The 25,557-nt window shown below is 40.9% G+C and overlaps 2 protein-coding genes across 4 annotated transcripts in view; both read right to left on the bottom strand.

Annotated features, from left to right (window-relative positions):
* MOSMO (modulator of smoothened) overlaps positions 1-8,287 on the bottom strand; it is a 31,261-nt gene extending 22,974 nt beyond the window's left edge. The window contains exons 1-2 of one of the 2 annotated variants that reach the window (XM_053957960.1): positions 2,868-2,966; positions 557-626 (exon numbers count right to left, since the gene is read on the bottom strand). In XM_053957960.1, the coding sequence (XP_053813935.1) occupies positions 557-626; positions 2,868-2,888 (91 nt within the window). In that variant the 5' untranslated portion in view covers positions 2,889-2,966. Of the gene's footprint in view, positions 1-556; positions 627-2,867; positions 2,967-8,100 lie in introns of those variants that run through there. The other variant, XM_053957959.1, reaches the window with a different exon arrangement.
* Positions 8,288-11,583: 3,296 nt separating this feature from the next.
* On the bottom strand, positions 11,584-25,481 carry LOC128796036 (cytochrome b-c1 complex subunit 2, mitochondrial). Of its 2 annotated transcripts, none has more exons than XM_053957278.1 (14): positions 25,367-25,481; positions 23,393-23,485; positions 23,113-23,262; positions 22,593-22,657; positions 21,580-21,636; positions 21,121-21,245; positions 19,683-19,780; positions 19,210-19,267; positions 18,953-19,048; positions 17,920-18,119; positions 17,567-17,647; positions 16,923-16,999; positions 15,162-15,315; positions 11,584-14,323 (listed from the first exon to the last, which is right to left on the bottom strand). In XM_053957278.1, exons 1-14 carry the CDS (start codon positions 25,400-25,402, stop codon positions 14,240-14,242), a joined length of 1,374 nt encoding a protein of 457 aa, XP_053813253.1. In that variant the 5' UTR covers positions 25,403-25,481; the 3' UTR covers positions 11,584-14,239. The 2 variants fall into 2 exon arrangements, with proteins under 2 accessions (XP_053813253.1, XP_053813254.1); XM_053957279.1 differs by having other exon boundaries at positions 23,393-23,482.
* Between the last annotated feature and the right edge of the window lie 76 nt (positions 25,482-25,557).

Raw genomic sequence — 25,557 nt, 5'->3', positions numbered from 1 at the left:
TCATCCTTAATGATCCCAAAGTGCTTTGTAATTTATGGCATAGAAGAGCAGCTACCATGAGGCTTTTGGGCAGCAGCCAACTGTTGCCTATTGCACTGGGCTGTGCTGGCTTTGAATACTGCAGTGAATCACTGGAAGGCTTTCCATGTCCTCATAAGGGAGCATTTTAGATCAGCCCAAGGACCCAGATGTAACAGACTATGTTTTGCTCAAAGACGGGAACCAGGCTCTACACACTCTGTGAATTTTGAACTCTTAGCAGCAAGTATTTCCGACTGGATTAGCCCATCCCACAGCAAACCACCACTATCAGACATTTCCTAGGGTACTTGAGAGACCAAACTCTTGTCATCAACTCTATTTACAAAATTTAAAATATGTATACAAGATATCAGACAGGAAATAAAATTATATCATAGGAAGAACCCAAAAGCTTCACACTGAGAACAGAGATAACCTATGACCATTGATTCCATACAGATCCCTACAGAATCAGGCCAATAGGAGTGCTATGCCAGTCTAGCTTGTTTCCCTTCTCCTTAAAATAGACACGTACCCTGCACAGATCCTCTTCTTGGCCATATCTCCAGTTTTTCAGATCTGTGTATATCTCCATCAGTCAGAGGCTTGGGGAAGAAAAGTGAAATTGAACAAAGCAGCTGGAGCATACATAAGGGGATTGCTGCAAAATTATCAAATAACTTTTTTCCTGCATATAGCCCTTACTAATAAAAAATTCTGTCAATTACTAAAATTTTAGGCACTGTGAATTACAATAATAACTTACAGTTAGATAATAGGAAAATTATTTTGAAATCTCAAATTGTATGACCTAAAATTTTAAAATAATTTTATAGTTTTCCCAAATTACTTTGTAGAAGAATAAAACAGCCTCCATATTGTATTTGTTCCACCATACAACAAACATAATTTTGTATCTGTTTCTAAAATAGATAGCAGCATTTATTCTCTGTGAAGTTCAATATACTTCCTCATCCATGAGTCACTTCAGTTACATTCTTCTGAAATACAAAGGTCCCATCCACTGCTGGAAAAGGATTCAAGAATGAGGTGAAGAACTCCTGCCTAAGATGAAAGTCCTACACACTGCACAGCATGAAAATAAATGGGGAAAAGTTGAGCTGTTGTGAAGTACCTATGAAAAAAAATAAGTAGGTCAAGCTTAAAAGTTTGACCTACTGATCTTCTTTGCTTTGGCAAAAGTACAAATGGAGTTTACATAATGCTGCTCAAATAAGTGCTGGCTGGAAACTAACAATACAAAAGTTTTTAATAAGCCCCAGCCATTAACAGGATTCCTTTTTTATCATTTCAGACAATTTTATATCTTTGTTTTGCAGTACACACTATTGAATCCTTACTTTTAAGACTCGTACATTTAAGTTACTCTTGTGTTGATTTTGGTATAAGTTTGTGGCAACAAATGTAATACACACACCTCCAATCAGGTCTAAGCTGATTTTAAAAACAGAGGAAAGTCAGGTAACTTGCTGAAGCCACAAAGCTGAAGTTTCAACAAGGCTCCTTTCCCACAGACAAGCCATCTTTGTATAAAGCAGCTTTACAGTTACATACTTCTTGAGTAAAGCACAGGATGGACAGAAAACAAATCTTTATCTGCACATACTGAATAGAATTTAGTTCTGTAGGAACTGTGCACTCTGCTGGTAAGTATATAAAAAGGTTATTCCAAATATCTGAAAGTCAAGTACCTTATCCAAAGTACCTACTATTAGAAAAGCCAAATGAAATGCCAGTTATTCTGTGATTGTTCCCCTTAGTTAAATAAAGTAAAACTGTGATAGGAAACAAAAGTTAAAGCCAAAATTAAATTAAAGCTTTGCTGCTAATGCTAATAGAAGTTACTGTGATAAAGATACCATCTCTGTTTTACAGAGGAAGAAACTGGGGTACTACCACAATAATTTGCCAAAATCCAAAGTCAGCCATGCCACGTGCTGGATTTGAAAGTTACTGGCTCCCAGATCTGTACTCTATAATCAGGTATTTATTACCTAACTCTAATTAGAGAATGAGGAATTTAACAGGATTTGGTGGAAGGCAAACTGACAGTTTTGTACCTTTTTGTATGCTAAAGAGAAAACAAAACATGCACCTAACAGGAGCAGCATGAGTTTGTATTTGTTAAAAAGCAGATGTAAAACATCAGTTCCTCTATGGACAAAAACAATTGGCTCTCTCATGTCTTCTCCGGCAGGCTCAAATAACCAGGCTGACACAGCTCTCTTTCATGAGATTCTTCCTACACATAAAATAGTTCCATATGTTTAAATGCTGAGTGGTTTAGTAAGCACAAAATTAATCCATTACAACAATGCCTTTCTATTGATTTTTTCTTGTGCCTTAAGGCCTGCTCGATTAAAGAACCCAAGCACAATTCAAACACTCTACTTTGTCACATTTTTACATCCACTTGAATGACGTCTACAGACACAAAGTAGAATGGAAACATTCCTTTTAAAGATGGCACTGACCCTCCCAGTTCAGGCAGACCCATTAACAGGCTACTCTTATTAGAGTATTCAGATTATGTGGGGTTCAGAATCTTGTTCTTGTTTGGGTTTGGTAGTGTTGTTTTTAAAGCATTGTCAAATTCTCTGAAATGCAGGTGCTGCTTGCAGGGACTGCATCTTAGGAGCAGGAGGTCTTCATCCCTCATTGTGGGGATCAGCAACACATCAAAACCCACCACCACCTTTCCCTCCTTCCTCACACACCTGGGAGCATCCATCAAAGAAATGTGTTTTCCTGAAAATTATGTCCTACAATCTAATTTTAACACTCTGATGTTCAGATGGCTTGGGAGATTGCTTTTCAGAACTCACCTCTAGGACCTGATGGTACATAAATCTTCATTCTCTGTATCATCCTCCTTTTATTTGTATTCTCAGCATGCAATCCAAACAGGTTCATGAAAGGGCAAATAACTTCTCCTGTCACAGTCACTACATGATAGCACAAAAAACATTAGGAAAAAGTAATTTTGTAGAATTGCTTCCTATCATGTCCTATCACTTTCTACTGAGAAAAGCTGGGAGATGCATACTGTGTTTTTTGAGTATATTGCAAGGTGCTTAACAAATGATCGCCAGAACCCTTTTACAGACAATTTTTGGAAAGCCAACTCTCCACATATCACAGAAACAACACTATCTCCTTCAGAGGACAGCACAATGGCTGCTCTATACCATGACTTGTTCTCAGGGGAGCACTGAACATGAACAGTTTCTCAGCACAGGCCCTAAAGGGCAGAAGTCACTGGTAATATGCCATACTGACTTTTACAAATCACTACTTTTTGAGCAGACAACTTCATTTAGAACAAAAATGCCGGCTGGAACGCAAGTTTAAACCCTCTTTAAGTTGTGGATACTTTATTTACTTTATCTGTTTTATTCTATTTAGAAGTACTGTTTCGTTTGAGCCCTTCATGTGGTCTTGGGTTTATTCCATGTATAGCCAGTGCTCCAATTAGAGAAAAATATTTCAGTGGTCTCAAGCTCAGCAGGAGCCAGGAATCACTGCTTGGTTGTACTACCTGTGTTGGGAAGCTGATCCCAACAAAGCTACAGTTTTCTGTTGGAACTGTGAAACAAAATTCCTCACGAAGAGCTATGACATGCAGAGGAATAACACTGAACATCAGTAATTTTCCACTAAGTACTAGACAACTTATTCACAGGAGCAGGGAGGTAACTGCCTCAGGAGGAATGGCCTGCTGTGCAGAGCCTGCTCTTCTGTAAGACCACTGATCTGAAGTCACCCTTCACAAATAAAAAAGTGAGTATGCAAACCCCAAGAACTACACATAACACTTCAGAAGATACATAGAAAGACAGCACTGGTAAACAGACAACTTTAAATAAATGTTAGAATAAATTCTAGACTTACAGTTCATTATCACACTGTTACTGCACAGCAAGATACAGAAGGCAGTTTAAATGAAAAGTATAATTCCTAACATAAGTGACCTTGATCTTTTTGTCCATAGATCAAGATGAAGTTGGAAGCTCTGCTGAACACAAGTATGTTGGGCATGTGCTGAGTGCCCTGGCCATAACATTCTGCTGTGTGTTCCCTGGTGACCTGTGGATCAGCACAGGAGGATGTGATATATCCTTGCTTTAGGAGTTACCCATCAGTTAAGCACCCCTAAATCCTGACATCCATGTTAACTTAATGACTGCTATAAAAAGGGTACACGTTGTTCTGGAAATTGGAATCAAATGAACAATCATGCTACATAGGAAGGGATGACTAAGCCACATAAACAAACTGATATCTTAGCTTTCTGAAGGGAGATTTTACTTGATTAAATTATTCCCTTGAATTACTTGACCTATCCTAAACCCCATAAAAGCATTTCAAACTGTCAATCCCCCCACGTGTACAGCTTTTAACATCTCTAATTTCAACTGTGCATACTATTCATACAATTTTTCCTATAAAAGAATAGAAGCCAGAGCTGCTTCTGTCCCCCTTCCTCCCCTACTGAAGACAAAATATCAAAATCATTAAAGACCCTCCCACACAAAAAAAAAGGAACATATGGAGACAAAACTATCAGCTTATGAAGTTCTTTGCAGAAATGTAGGGATACAGGAGCAGAATTCCTTCCTACTGAAATCAGTGGCCCTTTAGGCATTGGCTGAAATTAAAGCCAACTCTGTCCTTATTTCTCACAGAGAGTGTCAGTTTGATAAGAAAAGGCAGTCAGTGCAAGAATACTGAGCAGCCACTGGTTTCCAGATTGGAGTTATCAGTGTTCTGTACTTGCACAGCACGAATAACAAAACCTCACTGAGAACTCACTGTAAGAAAAATCCATTTAATTTTCATCTTTCCTTTACCATCTTAAAGACGTATGAAATATCTGAAACCAAGTTAATGAATGAATGATTCTTACAAAACTGCATAAAGAAAAAGTGCTCAACAGAGACTTGGACTCATGTTCACAAAGGTGTAGTTCCTCTGGCCTGAAGACAGATAAGCATCTGAGACCTTCAATAATCTCAGTTGCAATCCTTTGCTGATAATTGCTGGGGAGAAATTTTTATAGCCAACATTTTTCAAATGACTATAAAACTTATCTTTAAGAGTAAGATTTAGGAGACTAATCAGCCCTTCTATATTGATTTAAAAAAATATTGAAAACTATCTCCATTTTTCAGAGAAGCATTAAAGCCAGTGATTTATTTTGCTATCCAATTTAGCTAAAGCTCATCACTATCTCTGGAGTAAGAGGTACATATTGCTTAGCATTCAAATCAGATTTTTTTTTTTCTGAAACATAAGCTCAGGTGCCCAACCTTAGGGACTGTAAACAGCTCTGAATGAGCCTTCCCAGGTTTGCCAAGACCTCTGCTCTCTGCCATCCTCAAACAGCTGCAGTATTGAGGAGATCAGGCTGTTCCACACTGCCTTTCAGAACCCCCAGGACAGCAGCCAAGCAGAGACACACTCTTACTCCCCTTCCTCCTCAGTACCAGGCTGACTTGTAGAAGCAGAATCCAGAATAATTCCCACAGGAGATGAACCTAAGAACACAGAGATAAAGCGAAGAAATATTTTCTTTTACCAAACAGTTCCTTTCACCAGCTGAGTGCAGGATGCTCCAAAAAACCCTTCTTCTTAGTGGCACATATGGAAGCTGAATGCCTTGGATGTGCTCCAAGCACACTAGTCTGCTGAGAGTCCCTGAATGTCACCAGCAGCTGGGACAGGTTTTACCACCAGGGCTGTGCCCTCCTGTGCCATATCTCTCCCCAGCAGTCTCTGGGTAATGAATGGCACTCATAAAAGCATTCACCTCAGAATTCAATACTACAGGAAGTCCTTGGTTCAATGGGCATCTCCACATTCTATTTACAATTTGGGCAAATGGCTCATTTTAGACGGTCTAAGCACCTGAAATACACATTTGTGTTGCTTTTAAACACAACTCTTATAATAATGCATTGAATTCTCTATCAATAAAAATCTACAAAAGAGTCATTAAGGATGGCAGCTAGCTCTCCTTTATGGTTTTATCAAGACAACAATTTGTTTGGCTTCAAAACAGAGCAAAGAAAAAAAGGCTTAGGTCTGTCAAAACATTCTTTGACTGCTGAAGTCCTTCAGAAAAATCCAGATTTCGTGTTTGCCAGCCTAATTAAAACTGTTAGTTGCACCTCAGAAATGGCAAATGATTCTTAAGTAATCATCCACTAAGTAAAGAAATAATGACTGCTGCTTAAAATATTTTAGGAAACAATTTTTATATCACAAAGAGATAGAAAAGATTCTTCTTTACAAAAGAACGTAATGGACTGTGCTTAATTCCCAAAGGGCTGCTTCTTCCATGAGCACTTTTTTCAGAATACTTTTTGTTATCTTCTTCCTATACATGCAGAGAGAATCCAACAACTTACACATTGCACAAGATCTGCTAATGTGAGGCAGGACTTCAGAAAGACATATTTAAATATTTGAAATTAACACTATTTTATTTGACTTTAAACCACTGAAGAAGTGCTCATTACTACAGCACTGCTGTTAGGTGGAATTATAAGAGGAAAGAATCAGCTGTTTCATCTAGCCATAGGCAGTAAAATCATCACAATTAGCTACAGGAGGAACAGTGAAGTCACCCAGGGAGTTCCTAAAGGCTGCACTTTGGGAAGGGACTCGTTCCTTTCCTCTGAACCATGTAGGAAAGTCCGGGTTCTAGACTAGGTAATTAGAAGCAAATCAAATAAGCCATAAGTACAGTCACCAATCCCAAATAGTTTTTAATACTCTACTTCATTAGAATAAAGGAAATACGACACAACTTGAATCAGCTCAACCGTTCATATGCATGGAAGATACAAGCCAGATGAAGAAAATTTTTCAAGCCCTCTGCAAGAATTTATGACAAAAGTCTTTACAGCCAGATCAGTTTTCTCTGTACTAACCTGTGGTTTGCTTGGAAATTATAAGTTTAGGAAAAGTCACAGAATCTCCTGAGCTGAAAGGAACCTAGAAGGATCATCAAGTTCAAGTCCTGGTTCTGCACAGGACAGCCCCAAAAATCACACCATGTGCCTGAGAGCGTTGTCCAAACACTTCTTGAACACACAGAGGCGTAACGCCGTGACCACTGCCCTGGGGAGCCTGGTCAGTGCCTGAGCACTCTCTGATACCCTAAACCTCCCCTGACACAGCTTCATGCTGCTCCCTCGGGTCCTGTGACCGGTCAAAGTGGTTAAGTTAGTTTAATCTGTTGGCACTAAGGATGGCTTCCTTTCCCAAAGTGGAGCTTTGGGTTCCTCTGGGACATGAGATCAAAGAGCTGCCCTTCTCCTGCTCTCTCTCCCTGCTTCACTGATCACAACACGCAGGTCTTTATCAACGGACTGAAACACATTGTTTGTAGACAATTACATCATTAGTAAAAAGACAAACGCCCAAGCCCTTGTTCTTTTAAAGTAAACAATGTCACACTCTAAAATAAAAAACACATGGGATCTCGGCTTAAAAGCTGATAAAAATCAGCATGCAGGAAATATTCTGGGGGGAAAAAAAGATGTAGGGAAGCAAGAACTTCCTTGCAACAAAGGAAACGTCAGTGTAGTACGAAAGACTCCAAACCTGCCGCAAACTAAGCAGAGACAGATCTCAATTCCCTGTCCAAGGTGACGGCACCTGGCAGGCACAGGCAGGGATGCTGCCCTGGCCCTCAGCTTCGCGGAGTGAGAGCGGGCCGGGGGACTCTGCAGGACCCCTCGGGAGACCGGGCTCCGCCGAGGCGGCCGGGGGACTCTGCCGGGGGCTCTGCCCGGGGCTGGGGTCCACCAGCTCCCCCGGCCGCTTCACTCGCCGCCGCCCCGGGGGAGCAGCCCCGGGAGCCCCCCGGGACCCGGCCCAGCCGCTCTTCGGCAGCCCCCCAGGCTGGCCTCACTTCGGCGCCTCACGGCAGCCCCACGGCCGCCCCGGGCCCGCACCCCGCCCGCCCCCGAGCCCCCCGGGCGCTGCCGGAGCCCTCTCCCGGCCACCTGCCGCACGCCGCCGCCGGGTCCCGCCGCCGGCCGCCCTCACCCGCGGACTCGCCGGTGTTGATCCAGTCCGGGTTCGCCAGGCTGGCGATGGCGAAGATGTCGGCAGCCAGGAAGAGGCATCCTGAGATGATGGTCAGTTTGTCCATCTCCTCCGGCTCCGGCGGCACCCGGCTCCGGCCTCCGCCCGGCTCCCGCAGCGGGCCCGGGCCGGGGGCGCCTCACGGCCGCGGCTCCATGGGCCCCGCGCCGCGCTCGGCGGCGGCGGCAGGAACGGACCCCGGACGGCGCCGGAAGCGAACCCGGCGGGCGGGGGCGCGGCGGCCGCTCCGGAAGGGGAACCCGCGGTCCCCGGCGCGCGCCCCGGGCGGGGCGGGGCTTCCCCGGGGGGCGGGGCCAGGGCCGGGCGGGGCGGGGCAGCTCCGGGGCCGCGGCGGCTTTCCCTGGGCAGCGCGGGGTGAGGGGCGGGGCCTGTCTCTGATGGGCGGGGTCGACTGTGTGAGAAGGGCGGGGCTTGCGCTGGTGGGTGGTGTTTGCGCTTGTGGGCGGGGCAAAGGGCGGGGCTGGAGAGAAGGCGCGGAGCCGGCGGGCGGGGCCGAGCGCCGCCGGTGGGTGTGGCCTGGGCAGGGGGCGGGGCCTTGGTGAGGGTGGGGCGGGCGGTGCCCCAGGGCGGGTCTGCCGTGAGGGGCGCCGCTGCCCGCGGACCCTGCCGCGCCTGGTCCCCACCTGCCTCGGGCCCGGGGAGCCCCAACACCTGCCCTGCCGCCTGGTCCTTCGCGGCCCTCAGGCATCGCGATCCCCCGAGGTGTTTTGGAACGAGAGAATGGGCCTCTTGGTCAGTACCAAGGGCTGGGGAACGATCACAGGTCTGTGTTCACCACAGAAAACTGCTTTCTGTTTCTCGACTCCCTGCTCTTTATCCCTTCGCAACGCTGGGCATGAGCTGAAATTCCAGAGCTGCTTCTGTAGCACTGCTGGGAACAGGGGACGTGGAAGGACTGAGGTTTGGCGGCTGTGGAGCCCCTCAGAAGCGCTACACAGCGTTGTGTCTGTGCCCTGTCTTTGGAAGGAAATCTTAATTAATTGTGACTGGAAATCTCACCCAAATACAGCCATTTTTGATGGCATGCTTTTCCATGGATTCAGCTATACCGAACTGTGAGAATCTGTAGCCGGAAAATGAACAATGCACCAAATGTGCGAAACCAGCCCGGTTTGGGCCATGATAGCTCTGTGCCTTTGATACTGTCATTCTGGTATGGGAATGTTGAAGTAAATGAACCAAACAGTCCCCACATCTACAGGTACTTGGAAAATATCTAATAGTTTCCATTTTTTCCCTTCCAACAGTGAACACCCACCTGTTTTTTCCAGAGCAGCAAAACTGGTCTATAAGGAACATACCGGGAAGCCAAGTGGGCGATTGCCTGTGCTGTTTATTTTTATGTATTTTACGTAGATGGCAGACTGTACAAACAAAATGGAGATATCAGTAATTGTAAAGTGTTCAACAGCAATCAGTAGGATTTGTTCTTTGGAGGACAAGCCCTGTACTTAACTCCCATAGAAATCGCCTATACTTGACAAATTTTCTTAAGGGTGGAGAAAATTGTAAGGCTTTTCATGGAAACTAGCTGAAATTATTCCCTCTAAACCAGAAAAAATTGGTGCATGGAAGAAATAGTGATTTGAAAAATCAATTTGCTATAGGCATGCTGTATTTTCTTGAAGTCCTTAGTAGCTGGAAACTCCTCTGTTCTGTTATTTTGTGACCTGGTCTCTATCTTCCCTGAATATATTGCTGTTAGTATTGAATGCTTAAGTAACAGCACTGTTGCTCCTCCTCTTGGCAAAATGTGTGACTTTTTAAGAAATAAGTTTCTAACTACTTTCAGTGTATTTATTTGCAGAAACTACGTTTATGTAGTCTTTTGGCAGCAACTCAGCACACAATGCCAGTCTAAGGAAGTAACTAAGGATGAGAGGCTTAACTGTTTGGATACTTAAGAATGGGGACAGCACCTTCTCAAATGTCTCCTTAAACGTTTTATTGAAGAATGATATCACACTTTCAGCTAGTAAAGTTTTCCTCTCATTTTCAAAGGGCTGTTGGCAGCCCTGGGAAACTTCTCTCAGCACACCCAGGTTGCAGCATTGATGGCAGAGATTGGGAGGGATGAACAAGGACTAGCCCTCACAATGGTATGGGATGGGCCATATCTCCAGATAACAAGCCTTGATGAAAAAAGCTCCACAGTAATGATGGAAAGCTGAAACCAGGTAAAAAGAACCAATAGTGATATTAAAATTTAATTGCATTGAAGATATCCTTGTTCTGCATTTATGCTTTGAGCTTGTCTCTGATTTATTTACACTTACAGACATCAAAAGAAACTCAGTTCAAAATTACAGAGAAAAGAAACTAGCACAAACTGTGTAAAGCTCAGTGCCAGCATTCCACTGTGATGAAATACCTGTGATCTTAAAATAGCTGCTATGGTGACTGTTCCATAATCAGTTCAAGATTTAAGCCTATACATTGTTCTCCAGCAAAAACAGATATCCTACTCACCAGCAGATTTTTTTCCAAAAAATATTTTGACTATTTCCTTTATGTAGCAATTAGACTTGAATAATAACATTCTTTATTCAGTGCATTATTGCTCAAGTAATTTCATTCTACAAGTAACACAAATCTTCACAAGACTTGAAATTAATTTGCCTTATTGTTTGCTTTTTATTTCTCTTTATTACACAGAGCAGTTACAAAGTGGCAACAGACTAATCTCTGTGCTTTAACAATCCACACAGGTGTTCATTTGCTAAATGTTTTAAACCCGAAATGAACCGTATCAGAACTAGCAGACTATTACCAGTTATTAAAGGTTTCTTGTGGAACATCTGACACCTGTATTAAACTTGAAATTGAAAGCTCTGTAAATGTGAGTGCTTCACATGGGTCCCCAGCCCAATTACATTAAACTCATGAACTACAGTTCGGGGACGCGAGTGCGCTATGGTAATTCCCAGCATGAAATTGTCTCTTAACATTGAAATCTATGAAGCGAAGACTGGAGCGTAATGAAGTAATTGAGCAATTTACTGGCTGTACAGTGAAAATGCGTATCTTTAAATTAGAACAATTTTCCTAGCAGTGCCTTTATAGTTTGGGCAGTCCTTTCTTCAGAATTGCAAGTACCAGGAAGAAATATCTACTTGCTCGATGAAATAAAAACGATCAAGTGAAGTTCTTAGCCTTTTCTTAGGAAAAAGGCTTTGCACTTCAGATCTGAGTATAAAAATCAGTGGAAAAATCTGGAGCATAAATTTGAGCTAAACACTTTTTTATTATTATTTTCTTAGGATGCAATAGCATTCATCCATTCCCTGAAAAAACCCCTTTGATATACAGAAGTATATATATGATACTGATTTGGTTGTTGGTTTGTTTTGATGGGTTTTTTTGGTTTTTTTTCTCCACCTATAATTAGACTACTAATAATTGAATATTAAGAATATGCACCACTGAAAATAAGTAGTTTTATTTGCAACAATTTGAAGAAGGCAAGCATCAAAAGCACTTTCAATAAAGGCTACAAGGAATAAAATTATTTACAGCATGTGATGTGTTTGATTTACTGCAGCAAGTACAGAAGGGTATAAAGCGGGTTGGGGACTTGTAACAAACATTGTTCCTTTGTAGCTGATCTTAGTTTTTGGAACCAAAAGAAACAAGTCGAGCATGCTTCCTGGAGCACCTGGATCTAACTCAGCACATGCCATATGCAAAAAAAACCCCACACCAAACAGCTGAATCTGTTCAATTCATGTTTAGGATGAACTTACTTGTTTAGGACCAAACCTGTAAAATTTTGCAGAAAATGTAGTATTTTGTAGAAGCTCCATCTGTTAATAATAACACAAGCAGCACACTTATTTTGGCATTAGTATCAATGCACAGAGCATGGGGCTTGAGAAAAGTAAGGTGCACAAATGCACTATTTAGGAGCTTTTCTTGCAGTGAATTAGATTTTATCTTTATGGACTTTTTTCCTCATCTGATTAATATGAGTATAATCTGAAAAGTTTCAAATAGGAACCCAAAAAGACCAGTTCTATTACTGCTTGTAGTGTGAATGAGCCGGTGCCACTCTGCTGACTTTAGGAGGAGGCAGAAATTAACAAAACTAGTGGGAGGTACTAATGTCTTAAAATCCCACAGTGACTCACCAAACTGGCATGGAGGCATGCCTGTCCTTTCTCCATGCCAGCAAGAAGAAACAGGGCTGGATGATTTGTGCATCTCCTCAGAATACCTTCAATGGTGCAAGAAAGAGTTTTATCTCCATAAAAATCTTCAGTGGCTGCTTTCTGCTGGAATGCCTCAGCTCTTGCAGACACCTCCTGCTTAACCTCTGGCTGCTCCTGACAATGTCTTGTAAGGTCCTTTCCTGCCTCCTCTGTGAGCGTAAATTCTAGCTGGCAATAAAACCACTGAAGTCAAAGGCCATGGCCATTTGTAATGGACATTAGTATAAAAAACACATCAAGACATAATCAGCTGATGATACCAAGATGGAGCTCTTGCTACAATCCTGTACAAAGCTTATTTGTTTCTTAATCAATTGAACTCCCAACAGTGATTAAAGATCAGGACTTTTAAAATTAAACAGGAAAAAAAAAAAAAAAAAAAGCACTTTTTGTGAGAGCCATGGCAGACAGCTTTTAAGAATATCTTGCTCTCAGTGCTAAGGGTGGTCCACACAGGTAGTAGAATTAATCTAGATGGGTTACAAGGCAGTTCCAAGTTTTCCCGAGGCACAGAGTTTTAACAGAAATAAACCTCAGAGGTAGGCGAAGGAACACAAGTATTAAAATGAGATAATTAGGCTAGAAGAGCAGAAAGGAAGCTCACACAGCAAGGGGCTTTCCAAGAGATTAAACCTTTATGTTTAAATAAATCATTTACTATGCTGAAAGAGCAGAAATAGAAGAGCTTGCTTTTCTGTTGACTGAGCAAAGAGAAAGACCAAAGGAAAGAGTATACAAGGGATAATGAACAATAGAATGTTTGATACTACAGCACTTCAGAATTGAAGAACTTGTCTTTAGAACAAGCATTTGAAAAAAAAATGAAGATCCCATAATTAGCTAACTAAATGGCTTGGGAATTACTGCATGTTCAAGTACTAGCATGCTGTGTATTTCCAGTGTGAGTGAAAACACACTGGGCCCAGTAGTGATGATGATATAGACTTGGATGCTTTTCAGTATAAATCTTCACAGTTACAGTGTTGCAAGTTCACTCATGTTACCAGCAAGATCCAAAATTTGATGAATATCTGATACAGGCCAGACACTTGAGTAGGCACAGTGTGATGCTGTACTCCATAATGATGCTGGTGCACTGTGCAATCCTACATTCCAACCAGTGGTGTTTGACCTCCTTCATATTGAGACTCCTTCCTCTTCCTCCTGCCCTTCTGTATCACGTGCATCCTGTCTGTAAGTCTTAGCTTTGCTTCAGAACAGCTCAAGACTTGGCTTCTTCAAACCCTCAATTTCTTATGATGTATCTGTTTTCTTTTAATATATGCCTAGACTTCAAAAAATTGATGTCCTATGAGATTTCAAATTATGTATTAGCTATATATGGCTAATCCCCTCAAGGACTTCTTCCAGCACTACTTGTGGAGAAGTCATAGAGAAACAAAATCTCTTCTAGTCCCAGACAAGTAGGAATTGCAAGCTTTGTTTGAAGGCAAGTCTCTTTACTTAATTCATATGAGGAAAGTAGAGACAATCTATCAAGAACTTTTCCTGAATATACAAGAATATATGGCTAACCAGTGGTAATTACTGCATTTGCCTTCATTGTGGTGATAATTTTTTACATATTTATTTTACATTTACCAAAACTCATCTTGTTTTTGCACTGTGGTTTTTACCTCCACTGTACACAGCCAGATTTATCAGCTTTTTATATACCATTTCAGTGAAAAAAACTACATAAAATGTATGAACTCAGCACTTTATTTGATGAGTGAGAGCCCACAATTACTCCAGATTAACTTTCTGAGAAGAACTGAATTCATAAATAACAAGTTAGTAGTAATTCATTTAGAACATAGGTGACTTAGACCTCAGGTCCATCTTGAATCAAACCCATCCCAGATTTGTTTTTATAACTCATCAAGAAAAGGAGTATTTCCCAAATCACCAGAAGCTGCCATTGATTTCTTCCCACTGAGGAACTTCTTTGCAGCCTGAAAATAAATCAGGAAAGTGGATATGAGGAAATATTCACTACAATAGAGTTGATGCTACTCATAGCATCAGTTTCAAGTTACTAAACAAATAACAAATCCTGGCACTAATACACCATCATGTAAACAATCCTCCTTTTTCTTTTTAAATCTAATTGCTTCTAATGCAGATGCTCATTTTATAATCTAAACAGAAATGGCAGATAGATGGATATAAAAGGCATGAACTCTAGAAATGGTTATTCCTAAAATAATTATTGCACCATAAAATACAGTGTATCTCATTACTACTAAAGCTATTGCTAGTTGCTGCAATACAAATAAGCAATGACTATGAAAAACCAAATTTTGTATCTCAGAATTTCTCTTTATGATAGATTTTTAGAAATCAGCTTCACATATAAGCAACAAGATAATGAGCAGTAGCAACAAAGTTACATCAATTTATCACTGAAAGCTTAATTGTTTTTTTAAATACACCCATTATTCTAGACTCAGGAATCCTAAAAACCTTGACACAGAATCACCTGCACTGAAACTAATATGAAGTTTTCCATGAATATTAGTTGCCAGTTTTGGTAAATTTGAGTGAAGAAGATGAGAATTTTACATAATTCCCAGCTACACTAGTTTTACAGTGTATTAAAGAGTCTTCTGTTAATTAAGTAAGTGAAGACATCAAAAGATACCCAGCTGGTATTCATAAATGAGCTGCCTTTTCTATTTTTAAAGACAGTATACGTGTGTGTTTATAAACACACAGAAATGAGCATCAGTTTTCCATAAAAAACCTGACACAGTGATTAAGGAACACCTGTGGGTGCTGACACATACTTACATTCACAACATCAGCAGTGGCTACAGAGTCGATTTTCTGAGCAGCAGCAGATGGGGATGTGTGTGTGCCAGAAACCAGGGACTCAGAGCCAATTTCATTCAGCAACCCTTTTGAGGTCTCCACTGACATCAAATAGTTGGCTTTCAGCTGATTTCTGCCATCAAACAAAGCATTAACAATGAGCAAGCTTGTAAGCCCTGCTATTACCTTCCCTACCACCCCATAAATACAATGAGGTTTTGGTCCTTTTAAACTTCTCAAGATTCCATTTTGAAAGGTTTTCCTTTTCGATTAGGGAAGGATTCCATGGTTAGGAAAGAGGCACCATAAACAGTCAAAGCATGAAAATGACAGGTACTTGAACACCTACTGTCTCTCCACACAGTCAGAAGATCTCTAGCTCAGGATTTGTTTCTGTCTGAGGTAACTAATGCAGTTAGACAAACTATCAAGTTTAAATCTAATTTTCTCATCAAGAACAGATGCATGCAGAGCAATTTTGTCCTAAGTGACAAACAAGCACTGAATGTAAATGCTCAGGCTACTCCTGTAATAGTTCCATAGTTCCATGTTTCATTAAAAGAGTTTGTTTTTTTGTGTTTCATGTAGAATCACTGCTACATATGAAAACCTTATTTTTGTAAGCCTGTCCTTCTATTCTAAAGACAGAAAGATAGAAAATTATTTATTCCAATAGCTCATTATTAAGTAGCTTGGTATTTCTGATTGAATTGCCAGACTCTGCAAATAGAACTGACTGGGTTTGGGCTTGTTGTTCTGGTGTTGGTTCCTTTTTTTTTTTTTTTTGTTGCTCCCCCCGCCCCCCCCAAATAAAAGAAACAGAGGAATACAGGAAATGTATGAAGCCATTCCAGAAAGGAAACTCCAGAGAAAAAGAAGAAAACTAGCCACAGCAGCACTGCATGTAACTCTAACTCCCTAATGCCAGGCAGCTTTATTAAAAAAAAAGAACAAAACAAAAACCCACAAAACCCACAACACACAAAACAAATAATGCCCAGTAAAAAAGTCCAGAATCCACCATTTAGCTACTAGTGACCAAGGCAGAACCAATCATGTCTAGACTATCCTATTTTGTGTAACTATGCTTTACAAGAGTCTTGTATTTTATACATGCAACAGACAGTATTTTCATTTTGCTGCTTGAGTCTGTACTATATTGTTGTTTTGCACAACTGCAGCTCGAGAAGTTCAATGCAGTTTAACACTACTTGGAGACCCCCTCCCCCAAATATTCCTCGGGGCATGTATTTCCAGCACTTGGTGTACCATCATTAATTCGGTGCTTTACACTTGCAGACCCTCATTACTCTTTTTCTTTGAAGATGGCACAGATTGCTTATTGTAATTGTTTTGGGAATTGCTCAAGTAACTGTAAAGGGAATTAACTAAATAATGCAATTTAGGATTCTAATTAAAATACATCTTAATACTACAGAGTATGATTAAAATGACAGCACCTGCTGACACTTGCTAATTTCTTACACTGAAACAGTCTTCAGAAAATATTAACACCTCTCACTTCTGTGTTTTTATTAGGAAATAACACTACTGGAGAATCAGTACAGCTTTCAAAAAGAATATTGACAGGGTCTCAGTTTTAATGCAGGACTGAGAGTAGTTCTGCATGGAAATAATTACAGGGTTAGCTCTGCTGTACAGAATAGTCTGTGTGTTTCACAAGTAACTGTATGTTAAGAAAATTCTCTTTACACACATAAGAATTCTTTACACACTTACTTTGCTGTTTTGACATCAGCATCAGTGACACCGCCCTGAGCAACTGCCTTTACCTGGTTCAAAGCAGCTTTAATGACCTGAGGAAAACGAAATAATTTAAGGTTTCTTCCCACATCAAACTTCAACATGTTACTTCTATTATCTGCTATCTTGGAAACTTCAAGGGAAGAGCAGCTGACAATGTGCGGACTGTCTGCCTGAACACAATTCTGAGAAGTTTTGTAACAAAACTAAAAACACTGTAATGAATGCCCAAAAATGCACAAAAACCAGTGTGGATTTCAACTGCACCACAGCATTAATTTATATGGTGTCACCATTCTTCATGAAAGTGCTCAGTTCTGCCAGCTTAGAGACAGCATGCTTTTCATTATATACTTAGGCTTACAAATGTATATCAGCAATTACAGTCAGCAATTCAAGGCATAACTTCACTTCATATTATGTATCTGTCTTTCCCACAAAGCAAGTCTCATTCCCAGCTTACAGAGATAAGTCATAACTGAATGTGCAGCATTCTTATACAAGAAGTCATATGAATTTCCTTTTTTTTTTTTTTTTTTGATGAATCAGTCACTCTCTCAAATCAAAACACTACTTTGGAGATTATGTTGTTAATGCTTAAATTATAATCAGCAACTCACCTCCCCAGCATTTGGAGCCTGGGATATGGTATAAATCCCGAAGAGCCCAGAATCAGAGTAATTAACATTAAATGCAGAGACCTGCAAAATAAACATTATCATTAACTGTTTTAAGTATCAGAATAATTCAGCATCAAGCATTGGAAAATAATTACTATTAGGATCTAAAATACTGTAATTCAAGAAGCTAAACTCCATCTGTGCTGAAGAAAGATCAGAGTGGAAGCCCTTCCCTGATACACTGTAATGTGTGCAAGAATGAACCAATTAAGATTCTAGCTGAAGGTAGTAACCTCTCAAAGATAATACACATTTTACCTAGAAATCAGAATACAGTAATCCTTTGAACTTACATCAAATGGCTGGCTGGTTGCTTTAGCAACACCCTGGGCCAATTTGCTGGTAACACTGCTTCCCCTCTTGACAAGGGGCCCAGCACCTAGAACATACTGAAGGACACTGAAGGCATTTGCTTCTGGGCTCCCAACAACAGCTCCTTCTGCTACAATAGCAGCATGGACAAGGCTATCACCAGTCTGTTTCCTGATTTCTCCTAGAAATACAACAGAAAAAAGGTAATACAGTGTTCAATTAGAAACTACAGTACATTCACAGGCATAGAAAAGAAACATTTCCCTTTAACAAGAGAAGAGCAAGGCCTGAAGTTACTGCATGTCCCCTCAGGAAGGGAGCATAAGGCTGAAGGTAATTTTAAGTCTTTTACATTCAAATTTTTTCTTGCTAGCACAAAACCCAGTACCTTACTATGCCTTATTTGAAGCAGACTCTAAACCATACACAGTGTGAGATGATAAAACTCAAGCGTCTCCATATAACAAATACCCAGAGAATAGTGTACCTTCTGTTCATACTAATATTTATGCTGGCTTATAGAAACTGAAGTTATTCCAGTAAAATATTGAATGCTGGAAACTTTCTTTTTCCCCTTCATGTCTTTACAGAGACATCTAATACTCCAACTAAATAAGAGTTGTTGGCAGTGGTACAAACACTGCTCTGACAAAGCTAAGCATTACTTAGAACATTTAACACATCTTCCCTAAATAAAAATCCTACCTCCACTTCCTGACAGCCCTTAACCTACTCTTACAGAAATCTTACCAAAACAGCCAAGAGAAACCATTTGGCAGCTTACTTTTCACTTTATAGAAAAAATGATGTCTCAGGTAAAACTTTGTTGAAGAGCTGGGTTCAGTTTTGTCTCAGAACCTTCTGCTTATTTAAATGGGATATGCATCTGAACTGTCACTTCCAATGCCTAGCATTTAGTGCAACAGTAGAGTTTTCAGTTGTAACTTTGAATACTACTACTAATATATAAACAGAAAATCAGTCACTCAGAAAAGATTCAAGAAACATCCTCACCCCCTCGATAAACAGCCTTTGCACCAGGAGCACCAGATCCACTTCGGATATTTAGGAATTGCTCTGCAACTTGCTTTAAGGTAGAGTGCTTTATACCTGCAATACAACAGTTACTCCAAGTAATACAATGACATTGAAAAACTACAGCAGTTAAATAAAAGTGAAGCCTATGGTAACAGTTTACTTCTACAGAGAACTCCAATTTCTCCAGCAGTTTTCCCACATGACCTGCAGTGTTCATTCAGGAACATACATACCTATTCCTACGAGAGCCATTCTTGAACTTGTGAAATTGTTCTGTACAAAATGGTGAAGCTGCAACAGTAAATTAGCATTTTAGGATATTTTGTTTAAAGAACAAAAATTGTGTGTTTCTGACATAGCCCCTTATACTTCTTAAAGCAAATTCCAAAGCTTCCAAAAGGAACTGTCTATAGAATGTAATTTTATTGCATTTCCCAGTGACAACTACAAAACCCTTTTATACAAGAACACCTGCATTTCATTGACAGCCTTATTGCCAACAGAAAGCCACTGACAGTAACCATCTTTTTAAATGCAAGCATCAGTTCTATACCCATACTCAAAGTTGCATGGAAATAAATTATTTTAACACCAGATCAATAAGGTAGTAAATAGTGACTGTATATATACTAAATTAATTTTCTCTCACCACCTATTCCTGACAAAAAACTGAGACAGACATATAGCACAATACAAAGAACCCTACCTGCTCAGAAGTAATTTTTCCAACTCTGTAGTCTGGACAATACAAGGGGTTTGCCAGAGCATTTTTGTAAGCTGCAGCATGCAAGTTTTCCAGCACTCCTGAGAGGAACAAAGTTTCAGATGATTAACACAAGACCCACATGTAATGAAGGTTATGAAAGAAACTAAATGAAGGAGCTGTGGTCCACTTTAGGGACCAGACAATTTGCAAAAGCAGGTCTGGAATAATCCAATCCACAGGGAAGTTTTCAAATCCTTGGGCTGGAATAATCTGGCCTGAGGCCTCTATTCTTTAAATTATTAAAAAGTACCCAAACCAAACTTTTATATATAATAACTTTAATATATGGTCAACACTTTCTGGCTTCAACAGCAAGCTATAAATGCAATCCGTGTTTAGAAGAAGGGGAGCAGCATCCTATTAATTATCATCTTTGTAGGCATCCCTTGCTCTTGAGAAAGAACAGGCTCTCTAGAATAGTATTTGTAGCTTTGTGAGGTGTCACATCTCTCTCCCTGCTCAGATGAAGGATGCTAGTGTCTTCAATTCCCTTCTCAATATTTTTTTTTGCACTCCAATAGCATTCTAGTAATTCCTGTTCTGATATTTTCCTTGTATCTGCTCATACTTTTTCCTCAAGAGAAAGATTCCTTTCTTTATAGTTCTGTTTCTGAACATAACTGTAACTGAAAATATTACATTACTACAAAAACCAACCTGCAGTTGATGTAAGTTAAAAAAAAAGATTATCATTAGTTTTAAAAAATAGTAGCACTTCAGTATGAGCCAGAGATTTTTCCAACATTACACTGTCACCTTCAATGGGTTACAAAGGTAAATATGCTTCAGAGTGGTACAAATTTATGTTTATTGAGTAGAACTACCTGGGTGATCTTGGATGATGAGAGTTAATAACAGAAGATATCCTGAAATAGGCTTGATCTGAGACTTTGTGTTGTGTTTCCTCTTTGTTTTCCCTTAAGCACAGAAATCTAAATTTACAATCCTAAAGCTGGAACCCATTTTCAGTGTGATAAAAATACATATTGTTTTTATACCAAAATAACCATACAAATTCAAGAAGTCTTTTGCAGGATACTATTTTCACACCAATGAGTAATACCTAAATATGGTTTTCAGAACACAAGCTTCTGCAAATACATTGCAACCAACACTTATGATTTGCACATTCTTTGGTTGTATTTGAAAAGACTTGAAAATGTAAACTGGAAGCAGTCAAGGAGAATGGTGTAAGATATCTTCAGCATGTTACTTGCTAAATGTTACCATAGGCTGGAAAAACCTGTGTATTAAGAAAAGTTTCATATCAATAAGCTGAAAAATTCAATGTTCATGTGACAGAGCAAAATGGAAACTATTTTTTCATTTTGAAGGAACTCCTGCAGAGCCAATACAGTGGATCAAAAAATACACTTACCAACTTGAGGATTCTGACGTGCAATTGCTTTATCAACTTTTAATTGTGGCTGAAGAGCAGCTACTTCCCATGGTCTGAACTCGGGTGCTGTGGTAACATTCAGGAGATATTCCATTACTGTATCACTAGATAAAAAAAGTTACAAAGGCATTAAACACAAGTAACATGTGCTTCTTCTGCAGTTCAAATTAATCTGTAAGCAACATGTCAGCAACAAAACACATCACTCAAGCCAGAGCAATTATCAGCACTGCTGTACAAAGTAGGATAATTCAATTCTGTAGCATTTGTATGCTCAGTAACATAACACAGAAGTTGAATATTAATATAGTAATTTACTGATTTATTACAAAAGCATGAGAAGAGATATTCCTCCCACCCTGTAAAATGACAGGTCTTCACTACCAAAGAGTGTTAAAGAAGGCAGTAATTCCCTTTATAGCCCATCCAGATACCTACACATAGTCTCGCAGACACTGAACAGAGTAAGCCATTTGCTCTCTTGTTGCGTGCACACTACATGAGAAAAAAACCAAAATCCATTTCAGCAAAGAACACAAAAGTGAATTCTCACACATACTCCCCGTTGATCAAATTAATCAAGATACAGACTAAAGTAACTACTTAACCTAAAATCTGTCTGGGATGACTGTTTAAACACATACAGAGCAGAAACAGACTTAATTAAAACTCACATCTTCAGTATCCAAGCAATAATATTCAAGTAATAACTAATGTCCTGTGACCATGAGAATTTAAGATACCACAATAATTCAAGGTAAAACAGCAAGTAAGGCTGAATAGCAAAACATGAAAAAAAAAGTGTGTATGTATTAAACAAGGCATTTAGGAATTACTCTCTTTGGGCAGAAAACATAGTTCATCCTGTCCTTTTCCTTCAACATATTTGTTACTGATATGACCAGAAAAAGGGTAGAGTCATAAAACACTATTTTTAACCAAATTCTAGATAAAAAGATCTTACTGGATTATTTCCAGATACACTGAAAGAAAGCAGGTACAGTGAGATCCCTCTTTTATTCCTCTTAGTCTTGTTTTCTAGGCTTAAAACTCTCAAGTCACAAAAGCTAACTAATGTCTGTACTGTTCCCAAGGCTGCAATCTATTCACAAAAGATGGAAGAAGGAAAAAAAATCTGACTTTAGGAAGTTTATTCTCAAAGTCTGCAAAGACAGAAAGAAAATTAAGCTTCTAGACAAATTATATTTCTTCCATGTGCACAATATTTATATTTTGTTTACTGAAAGGTCTTTCTAAAATACAAATCATGAGCTCACACTTGAAGCTTAATAGAACAAAAAGTACAAGATCTTCCTTGACAACATTCACTATTCAAGTACCACGCTGAGCTTATCCACCTACACATTTTGTGCTTATTTTCTTATGGTCCCTTCAGTCCTAGAGCTCCTTTGCATCTCAGCAACAGATTATCTTTCTATGTGGGTACAAACCTCAGGCTGCCCCCAACAGCTTCAATGCCACGAGTGATCCGGAAGGAGGAAGCTCCTTTAGTAGTCTATTAAACAAAAAAAAAAAAAAAGGCAACTTACAATTCTAGCTACTTAAAAAACAGATACTGAGTTGATGGCATCAGTAAGAGAAACTACTCAGAAATATTCCACACATGCACAAGATTGAGTTTGTATCAACCACCTGAAGTAATTTTTACTGCAGCTTAAATAGAATTAGTTATGTGCATATTTGAATATAAATATACTATATATATCTAGTTTAAGACCCTAGAGAAAATAATACTCATTTATATACAATTATAAATGAGTATTACTTCCCATCTTCCAGGACGCAGTATCACTTCTGCACTGAACCACACAACCAAGTACCACTGTACAATGTTCTCCACTTCCTAAGATCTCTTACATTAAATTTTACCATACCATTTATTTTTGCAATAATAATCTTTTGACCATTTCACCTACTGTCAACATAATAACAAAGGCAATAAACACCTACCAAATTAGATGCAAGACGAAGCAGGTGAGCAGTTCCCAGGTTACTGGTGGTTTCATATCTGCTGCCTGTTTTAATAAACACACCAATTCTTGAAGATGGAGAAAAGTTTTCCAGAGATGCAATAACTAAGCCATTTGGTAATTTTGTGATCTGCATTAAAAAGAAAAAAAACTTTGTTTTCATTCAGTAGAAGTACTACCACAGCTCTGCTTTGACTGAGTTTTAAAAAATAAATTAAAAAGAGAGGGGGAGAAAAACCAACCTGCATTTTGATACTGACCTCAAGATCCTGAGACTCTGGAGTTAATTTCACTTTTGCTGCAGTTGCTGAGGATGAAACTTTAGGAGCTACTTTAAGTGAGTAAAATCTCTTCTAGAGGAGAAAGCATAAGAGAATTGATTTCCTAAATTAGTTCATCACATTTTCTTACATACTGAAAAAGAATCCGACTTTAAAGTAGAAATACAATGAAGGATTTCAAACACTGGAGTAAAAACAGTGATTGCCTTGTAATTCCTCTGATTATTTTTTACATCAGTCAGAACCTGTGCTATACAAGTTCTCTGGAATTTCAAGAAATAGCACTGTAAGCACTTCCTCCCCTCCTCTCTTTGCAGCTGTGCAGTGGGTATCCCTCTCCATCCCATACAGTTGTAGGACACCTGCAGAGCAATTCACTGAACCAAGAGGCACAACAATCCACATATGCACCACAACACCTTGGAGGTAACTTTAAATTCCTCAGGAGTAGGCAGTTCAGTTCCTGAAGAGTCACCTCAGAGTTCCAACCTGTCTGCACTGACTGCTGCATGCAAAGAGGACATGTAGGGAATTCCCCAGACTGCAGTTTGGACCAGAGGGGGCCATAAAAATCATCAAAGGAGCACCTCTGCTACACAGACAGGCTGAGAGAGCTGGGGAATCCAGCCTGGAGAAGAGAAGGCTCCAGGGAGACCTCACTCCAGCCTTGCAGTACCTTAAAGGGGCTCTTAAAAGAGATAAAGAGGGACTTTTTACACAGGCAGATAGTGACAGGACAAAGGGAAATAATTTTGAACTGTCAGAGAGTTGCATTAGATTTTAGGAAGAAATTCTTCCCTGTGAGGTGGTGAGGCACTGGAACATGTTGTCCAGAGAATATCTGGATGCTTCATCCCTTGAAGTCTTCAAAGACAGTTTGGATAGGGCCTAGAATAACCTGGTCCAGTGTAAGATGTCCCTACCCATGGCAGGGGGCTGGAATGACACGATCTCTAATGTCCCTTCCAACTCAAACCGTTCCATGATTCCAGGCTTTTACCAGAAGCAGTCCTTCACGTGAGAGGTGAATACCACAAGAGCCCTGCATTCAGCAGCTGGCAGCAGAAATGACAAGACTACTGATTTCAAATCTGAAATGCTATTACTTTCCACCCGCTTTAGAAGTTGCTTATACTAGCAAATTTACATATTACTTTTCTTTTCACATTAGAAGGTAACTTAATTCCTATGCATCTCAAGGTAAAAACCGAGTGACAGAAACACCACAGCACTCGGCTATACAGACGCCAGCGACGTAATTCTCACTGCTTTACCAGGGACCGTTCATTGTATGAATCTAGGAAAAACTCCTTTCCTCCCGCACCAAGGCTTTGGTAAGACGCCTGGTTTTAAACTCTAAGTCTACTTATTTACATCTAAAACTGACTCCCACGCTGTCACTCAGAAGTCATTCTCCATCCCGCTGGAGCGCATTTCCAGCGGACATCCAGCACAGGTTCCACCCAGCTGTCCGCCAGCTCCACGAGAGCCTTTGGGCAGGACAAGCCCTCTGCCCCCTCCCCGCCTCCAGGACACGGCAAGCGCCAATGCCAAGGGCACCACCTTGTCTCAAGCAGCTGAAGCTCCTCCAGCGCGGCGGGATCCCCTCACCTCCCTTCTCTCCGTGCCCCGCGGGCCGCTGCCGGGGCGGCTCTGGCAAAGCCCGGGGCGCCGCTGGCCGCGGGGCGCTCCGGGCCCGGCCCGCGGCCTGTCTGACCTTCAGCCGCCTTCCCGCCGCGCCGCCCGCCGGCCCGGCCCGGCCCGGCCCTGGCGCCCGCACCGACCCCGCGGGCAGCCCCGCTGCCACGACCGCCGCCCTCCGCCCCCTGCCCGGCTCATCGCCCCGGGCTGGCCGGGGTCAGGCTCGCCCGCAGTCCCCGGGCCCAGACAGCAGCTGTCACCACCAGTAGCGCCTCTCCCGCACCGCGCACGACGCGCTCGGATCCCGCTCACCGAGAGGGAGCGCGCGGCCACCGGGAACCCCTTCATCGTCCCGCGCCCCTCGGCTCGAACCCGGCCAGGACAAGATGGCTGTCCCGGAGGAAGACCCCACCTTCCCGGCACGCCCCGCGCCGCGCTGACCTTCCAGGGAGCGCACCCCGAACTCGACTGCTCCGGCGGGCGGCGCGCCGGGCGGCAACAGC

Source organism: Vidua chalybeata, chromosome 16 (genome assembly GCF_026979565.1).
Source record: "Vidua chalybeata isolate OUT-0048 chromosome 16, bVidCha1 merged haplotype, whole genome shotgun sequence".
Taxonomy (NCBI): Eukaryota; Metazoa; Chordata; class Aves; order Passeriformes; family Viduidae; genus Vidua; species Vidua chalybeata.
Note: the sequence above shows the minus strand (reverse complement) of the source record. Positions and strands in the feature narration are given on the sequence as shown.